A 10,954-nucleotide genomic window follows, 5' to 3' on the forward strand; every position below is an offset into this window, starting at 1 on the left:
TTTTTCACGTGCCCTCAACGTTTTGCTGGCCGGGTGTCATGGCTTCTAACACTAGGCTTCCTTTTTTTTTTTTTTTTGCTGTTTTGCTTTCTGGGATCTCTGTAACTATTTTTACCTTATTGTTTCTTTCATATATATGGTTTTATGTGTTGTGTTGTCTTGATTTTAGTTTGTTTTTATGTATGCTTGTATATGGTGTACCAGTACCAAGACCCTAGGGTTGTTCCTGGGCACCAAAAATAAAGGTTGATTGATTGATTGATTGATTGATTATTATTATTATTATTATTATTATTATTATTATTATTATTATTATTATTATTATTATTATTATTAATATGAACCAGCACTCGTTCTTCCGGCTATTATACCCCGAAATTAAGGAAAAATATTACTGTCTGGTATCTTCCCAGCGCAGCACTGTTGTGTGTTTGCTCACTTTTCGTTCAAGTCTTGCCCCTTTTTTTGCCCTGGAGCGCTGCGTTTGGAAGCATAATTGGCTTACCAATCCAGTACTCATCAGCTGGGTTCCCGAAGCCACGGGCGTACTCAGTCCAGTTCCGATAGAAATGGAACACCCTATTGCCGAACTGTCCTCTTCTCTGTATCACCTGCATGTCAACAACAAAGTTATTATAAAAAACATAAACTTTCGTTAACATACGTTTTATCCTCAGACAAACAAAGGACCGGTTCATTTTTTTTCGAATTATTTTTACTAGTGAGACAATTAAACTAATGTTTATAAACGTTAGTAACGTTATCTGCGCAATTGTAGCGTTAATTTGTAGCTATTTTATTTCTGTGGAGGGGTTCGTTGATTTCAAGACCCTTACACAGCAACAAAATATCTGTAAATTCACGCTAGAATTACGCAGATAATGTTCATGGCTCTGGAGAAGGAAAATGGGAAGACCTGCCCAAAAGTGGGAAATCTAGCACTTGGCATAGTACAAAGATGCACGAGTAATGACGCCCGCACGCACGCACACACAAGCAATAATACGACTGATAGAACCTTTCGGCGGACATTAAGCTTGAGGAGTGACTTCACAACAAGTGAGGTGCACATTTTGACCATCGCGACTCCGTAGGGATCCCAATACTCTTCACGAAAGAGATGCGGCGGATCTCGCATCGTCTGCGGCGAGGCGGTAACGGCGATCGACTTGCATCGAGCCGCAGACAATATTGGCCGCGAGGCCCTCCACTGGGGAGGCCGGCGCTGCGATCGTTTTGACATCACTTGTAGGATCACCGTTCCTATCTCGTGTTTCGCCTCGTACGCAGCCTCGCCTTCTGTGAGCAGTCGTGAGTTTCGACATCGATGCTTGAGAAATGCCGGCTTACTGTAAACATACAAAACACGCTGCAATTATAAATTACCAAGCCGAGCACCTAATGAAAACTAAATATAGCCTTGTCTGAACCCGCTCGAAGGCGTTAAAAACTCGCGTTCATACCGTTCATACATTGCGGACAAGTCGCGAAAAGTAAACATCAGCCGTGCAGAGTACAGGCTACGGCAGTGATCGTTAATCAAATCCGGGCATGACTATAAAAACATCGTACGGGAAATAGGCACTGATTAAGCTAAACTGCAGGCCATAACAATACTTTTAAGCATGTGCGGCGAAGCAATCTGATCACCGTCTTGCTGCGTAGTTGGCGTACGAGGCGAAACACGTCGTTTCGCCTCGTACGCAGCCTCGCTTTCTGTGAGCAGTCGTGAGTTTCAAAATTGATGCTTGAGAAATGCCGGCTTACAGTAAACATACAAAACACGCTGCAATTATAAATTACCAAGCCGAGCACCTAATGAAAACTAAATATACCTTGTTCGAACCCGCTCGAAGGCGTTAAAAACTCGCGTTCATACCGTTCATACATTGCGGACAAGTCGCGAAAAGTAATCATCAGCCATGCAGAGTACAGGCTACGGCAGTGATCGTTAATCAAATCCGGGCATGACTATAAAGACATCGTACGGGAAATAGGCACTGATTAAGCCAAACTGCAGACCATAACAATACTTTTAAGCATATGTGGCGAAGCAATCTGATCACCGTTCTCGCGTCATTCATTTACCAGGCAATACGAGCAGTTCGCGCGGTGAGATCATAAGTGAGCGACGCGTTTCCTTCGCTGTTACAAGGTGTTTGCTTGCACACACATGTCCCGTCACAAGTATTTCATAATGAATTTACAGCGTACTTTTCTCGGCATCAGTTGCATCGTCCTTGGCGTTAGCTGGCTGCGTATGTAAGAGCTGTGGGTCGCGATGGTAGCAACTACCTAAACGCGGCGGTGTCGCCGGGAACAAGCGAGTCGCTGATTGCTTGCCCGAATTATTTGGTTTACAGACAACTTTTTTGGTAATTTGAATCAAATCCACAAGGAGCGGGCGAGACGGTGGCCACAACAAAAAAACACGCTTCCGCATACGCACGGGAAATGTGTTGTAGCAGACGACAACACGATTCAGCGTCCTACAAGTGACGTCACTCGTAGGTGGCGCCACGGTATGTCCTCGAGGCCAATACCCCCTTGTGTACGCCATCCCCCGAGGCTTAAGCTTCCGGATGACTGTACAGGTGCTCCAAAAGTTAAACGGAGCACGTGAGCGGTGGCCGGTGCGGGCAAAACTGCATGCCAGCGCGATCTATGTAGATGCGCCGCAGATAGCGGAGTGCGTGGGCACATCCGGCTGGTCCATCTCAATACGCTGACGCTCGCCTTATCGCCGGCTCAAGCGAAGCCGCGCTGCTGGCATCCCTGCTCGTCAGGGGCGCTTCCAATGCTTTATGCACGAATCTGTTTGCCCGCGTCGGGAAGAAAACTGATCTTCAGCGGAGTATCGATTCCGTTTTTTGTTAGGAACGCCACCACTTTGTACACAACCCTGGCCTGGTTTGCGATTACCCTGGTGGTGTTTGTTGTTCCATGAGGCTTAACCACTCGTGAATCATTCAGCAAGTGCGGCCTTAACCATGCTCGCCTCAAGGAAACTCATGAAGACTGGATAAAAACGCACAGTTCATGCGTGTATTAGCTGCATTGCTTCCATGGTGTTAATGGGCGCTCAAGAGAATTGACGGGGTGAGCCTATCGGAGGCCAGCTGCTTCAAAAAAAATCGACTTTATTGCAGAAACTTCAGTAGACTATGTTGAAAAAGAAGGGTATCCCAACTTAACTCGTAAGCATTGGAAGCGCCCCTGGCGAACAGGGATGGCAGCAGCGCGGCTTCGCTTGATCCGGCGATAAGGCGAGCGTCAGCGTGTCGAAATGGGCAAGCCGGATGTGCCCACGCACTCTCGCTATCTGCCGCGCATCTATTCGTAGATCGCGCTGGCATGCAGTTTTGCCAACTCCGGCAACCGATCCCGTGCTCCGTTTAACTTTTGGAGCACCTGTACTCTGTATAGAGCGCAAGAGACCATCTAGCGTGACAATCTGGTTGTCGCCTTTACGCGACCACTTTCTTTTAGTGCCAAATCATTAATAAGCTTGGTACTTCGAGAATCCGGCGTCCCTGCTAAAAAAAAAAAAAAGCCCATGAATAGGTCGATGGCTGAAGGAATAAAAACAGAGAATTTGAGTTTAAAATAAGTTCGGTAAGTTTGAAATTGGGTGGTATTCGAACCAGGAACCTCCTGATGGCGAGATTAGCGCTCAATCCCAAGCCCACCGCAGCTCATCTGATTGACTTGAGGTGGATACAGTGAATGCGCTGTGGCCTTCGACTTGGAACATATGTCAGGAACTAGTACCCACGCCCACGGAGTAACTTGAGCATGCTAGTGCCACAAGTAGCAGTTATAAGAGTAAAAAAAAAAAAATCTCGGGCCACCTCCACGAACGTGAAACCTGGAGATGGGCGAATCATGCAGTGTACATGTGTATTCTTGGCGAGTTGGCATTATTGCCCACGGAGGCGAACCCGTTGCGAGGTAGAGGTATACAGCTTGGCTGTAAAAGTCCCTTGTCTTTGAAGCATGAAGCTCTCTAGCGCGAGGCGTAAACGAGTGTCCCGGTGTTTTTTTAGAACGCGTTACGAAGCCCTCCAGCGCGAGGCGTAAATGAGTGTCCTGGTATTTTAGTACCGTGATTAGATGAGACGACGATTGCGACGACAGCAGAAGACGTCAACAGCTCCATCCCCTGAGGGGCTTCGCCCCTAAAATTATGTTCGCGCTAAAATGTTCTGTTTTCTTGTTGATGCAAACTCGCCTGCGTTCTGAGTCACACCAACCGAGAGGGAAAAAAAAAGGGGAAAAAAAGACGCAAGCATTAAAGGGCGATTACAAATTCAGCTATCGCAATTACAACCCCACAAGAACGCCTTAGGTGTCCTCGTAGGTTCTTAGAAGTCGCCAAGCTTTCTCCCGTTTAAGTCCAGTTGTTGCATACGTAAGAAACCTTTGTCGGGTATTGCTACTTAAATGATGATGGTGACGTTCATTTATCGATAAATGGCGCTGCGAAGCCATCCGTTTGCCATGTTAGATGCGTGAGCGGGACGATTCATAAATGTGATCAATTTCAACTCGCTTTTTCCTACCCAAGCACACTCTCTTATACCAGGTGGCCTCACCGTCCAGCCCCCGCCGTCCGTGTCCATGTCGCAGTAGACTCGCTGTCCGGACGAGCCGGCTTCCTTGTGGAAAATCCTGTACACGCCACTCGTGTCTTGCCCAGCATGCTTGAGTTCGTTGCAGTGCCGTGGCAGAATCGAGTCTAAAGAAAAATTGCAGGCAACATCAATCATGACCATTCACTTTAAGTGCGAAGCGTTCTTCGGCTTGGGAAAAGTAGTGCAATTAGTGCCTGCGTGCGAGCGTGCGTGTGTGCGTCTGCGTGTTTCGTTTCTTCCTGCAACGGAAGCTGCTACGACGCACTGTAGTTCCCTCGTGACCAGGGGCCCGAAGGCTAGGCATAAAGTCCTTCTAAACGGGGTAATTAGCCAGGTAATGCTCAGCACTAATATCAAGCTATCTCGATCACGCTGGCGAAGACGAGGAACGGCCGAATACGCTGATAAATGTTTAACCACTGCGGGCCGCCCTAAACTGAACGGCGTATAGTAAGGGAGCCGCAGTAAAACAGCCGGTCCCATTGTTGGGACGTCAGGTGAATACCTCGGCGGCCCTTTAGTTGGGTGGCAGAGCCACATTAGCGGTGATGCTCCTTTTCATTGGTTTCGCGAGCCCTCTGTCTGCATTGTGCAATCACCTCGCCCCTTCGGTGATTATGCCTAATTCAAAGAACAGCGTCAGCATCGATTATGTACCTGTGTGTTGCTTCAGAAAATGTTCTTTTTGCACTAAATAATGTCGACATGTGCGAACCTAAGATGCGACTGGTGCTGGTAGTACCGTGTTTGTCTATATGTATTTGTTACAAAGGACGCCAGCCAGCCAGCTAACAAGCCAAGACAGGTCAGGCTGTTGAATCCGGAATCTGCCGGCAAAGAATGCTTCGCATAAAAAAAGAAAAGCATTTACGAGTTGCGCGAAAATGTGGGTTTACAGTTCTATGTCTGTTCTTTGCCATCATCGCCACAACAATTAGTTTAACAGCGTTTACTAGTAAGCAAGGGAAAAAAAATTTCAAGAACGCCCAAAACTGGGATGCAAAAGGATACGCGGATGCATAGAGTTTCTTAGTAAGTATACTAGAGAGGAAGCTGCACCTGGTAATCCATGTCGTCGTGGGGGTTTGTGGGAAGACCCCCGCTTTTGGCTTGGGCTTGGCATGGCAATTGGATTCTTAGGCGGTTTTTGGGATTTGCTTTCTTCCCTATGCATTAACACGTCTACGAGCTACGAGGAAGCCGAAATCCTCCCTGTTCTGTGATAGCAGCGTTCGGTGGAAAGGCAGGTAGTGCGTGATCGTACCTGACGTTGGTAATGCCGCAGTAGAAGGACGTATGACTGACCGGGCAATATGGCGGCCGCGAAAATGTAGCTGACGAAAAAAAAGAAATAAGAAACAACGTACTTTGACGAAGAGAAGATACGACAGATACGGGCGCCTGTGTCTGTCCCATCTTCTCTTCGTCCGCGACTGTTTAGCGCTATGTTTTCGAACTTCTTCACGTATGAAGCAACTCACTCAGCAACAAGTTTTGTTAAACTATAGCTGACGGTCGGTGCACCGGTTCGCCACGAAGGCGACGTTCTCATAGGCACGCTCAAAAAGCTTTCCAAACTGTTGAAGCAACTTATTATCTGAAATAATGGTAAACTTAATAAAATAAGAGTATCTAATGAGTTTCGCCCAAAGTATTGACATTGTTGTTAACTACCAGCTGGTCCTGCAGAATAGTAGGCACAACCCTTCCTGGAAAAATACGCTTTACTTCCTTTTTCCTTAGCTTTAATACACACTGTTTTATTTTCCACTTATACAATAACACACCATTTGTCACTGTGTTCGAATATACGGCCACTAAGCGTTTCAGTCCAATCCAATGATGTAACTAAGGTGAGCGCATGATGTAATGGCTGCCCATGACTACACAGACGGCCTTGATGTGAGCCGCATAGACGCTAGCGCCAGATTCCTCTCTAGTGTATATTGTAAGAAGCTCTATGCGCGGATGCCCAGTGCTAATGTTGCAGCCTCTCTCACCCCTATGCCTTTTGAATCACAGGCGCTCTGCTGCTGAGCCTATAGTCCGTGCGTTAATTGCTGTGCACGGCGCCTGTTTAACTTTTCAAGGCAAGAACCATCCAGTGAGTACGATATTTCGATGCACGTCATCGAACTGCAGGATGCTCAAATTATCTTCTATCTGTGTATGGGGTCCCACTGCACTTAACCACCCTCCGCCTAACAGTCTTAATTACCAAGCAGTCAACGTAAATTTGTTCTGTCGAATAACCCTTCGCTGCCGTAGCCCAAACAAAGCTCGCAGGCTTCGAAATCATCTTGAACGCGGATGGCAGGGCAGCAAGCTTTACGCAATTCGATCGATTGATTGATTGATTGATTGATTGATTGATTGATTGATTGATTGATTGATTGATTGTACGGTTTAACGTGCCGACGCAGCGCAGGCGATAAGGCGCGCCGTAGTGGAGGACTCCGGATTAACTTTGACCACATGCGGACCTTTAACGTGCGCCGAACGAAATCCCGTACACACGGGCGTTTTAAATGCGAATGCATTTCTTAGTCAGGGGTTGTCGTGCTCCGTCGGCGTGCGCCTGCATTCTTCCAGCGCGAGCGCACGTGAGCGCGCGCCTCGTAGTTCTGCCTTCTTCGTCGTCGTCGTCGTAAATGCGAATGCATTTCTTAATCGGGGGTTGTCGTGCTCCGTCGGCGTGCGCCCGCAGGTGTTATCACTCCGCGCTCCTCCTCGCCCCTAGCAACAGCTGTGGCGCGCCTAGCAACCGGAGCAGGTGGTAGCTCGGGCGGGAGTAGTGGAGGGCAAGGGGAGAGGAGGAGCGCGCTCGGGCGTGTGATGGCGCTCGCATCGCGGAGCTCGGCGGGAGAGAGAGCTCGCGCACGGGGCGGGCGTGTTGCGCGGGTCTCTCTCTCCTCTCCGCGTACCCTATCTCCGCTCGCTGCGCTCGGAAAATGTATATAAATGCAGTGGAGCGCACGCCTCTCTCCGTTACTGCTTGCCGCAGCGCACTCATCGGTGCACCCAATGCATTCGCATTTCCGCACGATCCCCTTCGGGGAGGTGGGGGGAGTTTTTTGCTTTTCGCCTCCATCAGAAAAGCGGCCGCTGCGGCCCGGTATTGAACCCGCGCCCTGGTGCTCAGCAACACAACGCCTTACCCACTGAGTTTTACGCAATTCCAATTATCCGTTTGGTAGCATCCGATCGTGCAAAAGGAAACGAGCGTAATAAAACTGCAATTTATTTATTTATTTATTTATTTATTTATTTGGAACATTCTACTAGCCTCTAACTGGAGGCCGTTGCAACTTCGCTGATGCACGTATGCGCTTTATTTGGCTTTTTAGTTCAAAGCAAAAAAAAAAAAAAGAGCGGTTGGCTCACAAACAGAAACCAATATCTTTTTCTGCGTATTGATACCATTAACAACAGTAAAAAGACATAGACAAGCGTAAAAACTTGAATTAAAACCCAAGCCTAAAAGTGAAAACATGTTTAGTTCGTAAACCATTTTTTTAGGCGCTCATCGGGCTTGGTTATCCTTTGCCTATAGGTGCAACCCGTGTGGTTACCTGTAACCGTTTTCCGGACAGAAGAGTTCCGGGAAGCTCATCACCACAGCCTGTACTGGGAGACCAGAAACGTTATTTTTGAGACAGAGAGGCGCAGATTTTTTTCTTTCTCAATTCCCTTGCAGATTTTGTCGCCTTTATGCTGTAATCCTAGCCATACTGTTTAGCTCCTGGGAAAAGTTGAGCCCGGTCTTTGCGAGCCGGCCCGATCACGAGCACAGAAGAGGAAATAGCTCACTCTTCACGTTGGCGAGTATACCCGAGAGTTCGCGTACTCGCTCTTCCGCGTCCACGATTGATGGACCCATCGCCGCAGTCGGTGATGACGCGAACGTCAGGGCGGCCACCATACACACAACGCTGATGTATGGCATCATCGCGGATCCACAGAGGCAGGCAGGCAGGGATTTCTTGTGATCTAAAAAGGGAAAAAAGAAAGAGAGATCCAGAGGTGTTTTAAGCGGAACTTCTGTTTCTTTCTTTTTTATTCGCGCGTATTTCAAGGCTGGCATTTGGGAGTTTACTGCTATGAAAGTTGGCTGTACAAAGTGCGTCGCTCCAAGCGCAACCGATTGAGTTCCGTGATTGAAAAGGTCTGCGGCAGGAGGTGTAACTGCTGGTGGGGAAACGGCCCAGCAAAATGTTTGGTGGCTAGGTGGCAGAGCGTTTTACTTGACAAATGCGCACGCGCATTCGCACGAAAATTTGCGTGGCTTGTGCACGTGTGTGTGTGAGTGTTTTGGCACTGTTTAGTTGTGTATGCACATTCATCGTGGGCTGCAATGGTTCGCGTTTTCATTAATTCTTTACAGATTACTAAATGATAGTTTGTTTGCGAAACCAGTTCAACAGTTTTCTGTTAAATCCGAACGAAACCACATTACCTGATGCGTGATTGGCCGGCTATTTTTTCTGCGCAGGGTTATTCGTCTCCATTACTTTGTTTAGATGAATCTACGTGAGCGAACACCGCGGCACACATCCTGTCGAACCGCGTCCCTCAAGTAATTGACTGCCGACTGGTTTTAAGGGCCCCTTCAGTCGGTTTAGCCGGGGCAAAGCAAGTATCACAACTCGAACACTGTTTCAGCCAGTAAGTTAGCTAGCCAGGAAGGCCAGATCGTTCAAACTGCGGGAATGGTGGCCTAAGAAAGCTTCACACTAAAAAGCGAAGGACGTTCAATCAATTAAGAGCATGCTAACAAAGTGGGGATCACAAATTCTGATTCGGTCATTTACCGTCATCTTAGATGTGTTAGTGTTGTAGTAAGACAAGCAGAGAACGTCCGACAACTGGAACAGTTTTAGCCGACGAAACACCTATTGGTCGGTGGCCTCGACTAATCTCCGCCGGGGTCGAGTCAGCTTGAAGTGACAGCGCCTTGACAGCCAAGGCTGTGGATCAGCCTTATAATGGCTACGGGAAGATAAACAGTCAACGCTGTGCTGCTGTGCATCGCACTCGCCGCTGTGGCTCGGTGGTTACGGCGCCATGTTGCTATACAAGAGGACACGGATTCGATTCCTGGCCATGGTGGCTCTTTTTCAAACGGAGGCGGCAAAACGAAGCTTCCTATGAATATACAATAGTTCGGCGCACGTACCTCAGGTGGACTATCATTCAGCAGCATTCTCCTACTGCACGCCCCCTTGACCGGCGCGAAAAACCCCGACTTAAATACTTTTTTTTTTACGTTTAGCAGCGTTGCGTCACAGGATATACAGCGGTTAATGAAACACGGCATTGAAAAGTGAGGCAGATGTCGTCTGGCTTGTTATATACAAATTGTTCAAACGCCACAGCCGCAGTTGTGACGAAAATTGCTTTCTCTTTGGCGCTCTTGGGAGCAGCATAAAAAAAAACGGTACTAACCATTATGCTACAATATGGAAGGCACTCAAGGTTTCGTGTATCGCGAGTTTACCCACAATAGACGTTCGCGATTGATTAACTTAGCCATTAGCAACGCCGTCTAAACAGGGCTGTATATGGCGTGTCGCGAACAGACCATTAGTGGTTAGTTGCTAGCCATTTCTAGGGGACCTACCTGCAACTAATTCCGAATCCGCCAACAAAAAGTAAGAACAACTATTGCACGTACTTACTGATCCCAGTTGAGCAGACCCTCGTACAACTATCCGTGCGAAGATGTTCCCTTGGAGCGCCGTACGCAGACGGTTAGCTCAACGCTGCTGTATATAGGCGAGCTTTACCTTTGAGCGAAGCACACGTCAAGTCACTAGGAAAGAAAAATAAAATAAAAAGAAAAGGCGGTTGGGTTCACCGAGAGCACCGTCGTGGGAAACACGGATGAAAGAAAGCCGTGAAGGCCCGTCTTTCACTGCTCCTCGCAATGGGCTGACGAACGCGGGCTAGCGATAAAAGCCGGCGCTAACGGACACGTGCTGCACTCGAATGTCGCAAGGCCATCCGGCGTAGGGCAGGCATCGCAGCAAGAAAAAAGGAACGCGTGCGGGGCGAAATCTTTCGATTTGTTTCTTCGCAGCAGCTTCGTTTATCATTTATCCCGACAGTGGGAAGGAAAAACCAGGTTGCAATGCCCGCCACGTGTATAAAAAAAACCCAACCTCAGCGTTCTTACGTCTAGGGGCGAAACGGCGTGTGCAACGATGCCATTCAGCTATCGTAGCGGGACTTTGTCCCTAAGTTAGGCTAGCACGGATGATTCTAGTAATGGGATGCACGGGCTCGAAGCGCGCTTGGAAGCCGTAATAAAATGAAGTTGG

General features: G+C 48.1%; 1 protein-coding gene across 2 annotated transcripts; it reads right to left on the reverse strand.

Moving 5' to 3' along the window:
* Positions 1–431: 431 nt before the first annotated feature.
* Positions 432–10,646, reverse strand: LOC144170473 (techylectin-5A-like). Of its 2 annotated transcripts, none has more exons than XM_077700300.1 (4): positions 10,313–10,646; positions 8,445–8,624; positions 4,596–4,738; positions 432–611 (listed from the first exon to the last, which is right to left on the reverse strand). In XM_077700300.1, exons 2-4 carry the CDS (start codon positions 8,581–8,583, stop codon positions 447–449), a joined length of 447 nt encoding a protein of 148 aa, XP_077556426.1. In that variant the 5' UTR covers positions 8,584–8,624; positions 10,313–10,646; the 3' UTR covers positions 432–446. The 2 variants fall into 2 exon arrangements, with proteins under 2 accessions (XP_077556426.1, XP_077556427.1); XM_077700301.1 differs by having other exon boundaries at positions 10,309–10,646.
* Positions 10,647–10,954: the final 308 nt, after the last annotated feature.

This window comes from Haemaphysalis longicornis, unplaced genomic scaffold (assembly GCF_048455015.1).
Source record: "Haemaphysalis longicornis isolate Haplotype H1 unplaced genomic scaffold, Haemaphysalis longicornis Haplotype H1 scaffold_2, whole genome shotgun sequence".
NCBI classification, from domain to species: Eukaryota; Metazoa; Arthropoda; class Arachnida; order Ixodida; family Ixodidae; genus Haemaphysalis; species Haemaphysalis longicornis.

Bases quoted from the DNA above. Each gene is read 5' to 3' on its own strand.
- LOC144170473 (XM_077700300.1), bottom strand. From the start codon at position 8,583: ATGATGCCATACATCAGCGTTGTGTGTATGGTGGCCGCCCTGACGTTC. The intron at 4,739-8,444 runs GTGAGCTATTTC...ATTTTTCTTTAG, and splicing joins TATACTCGCCAACGTGAAGA to ACTCGATTCTGCCACGGCAC. The intron at 612-4,595 runs GTGAGGCCACCT...GTTGACATGCAG, and splicing joins CGGACGGCGGGGGCTGGACG to GTGATACAGAGAAGAGGACA.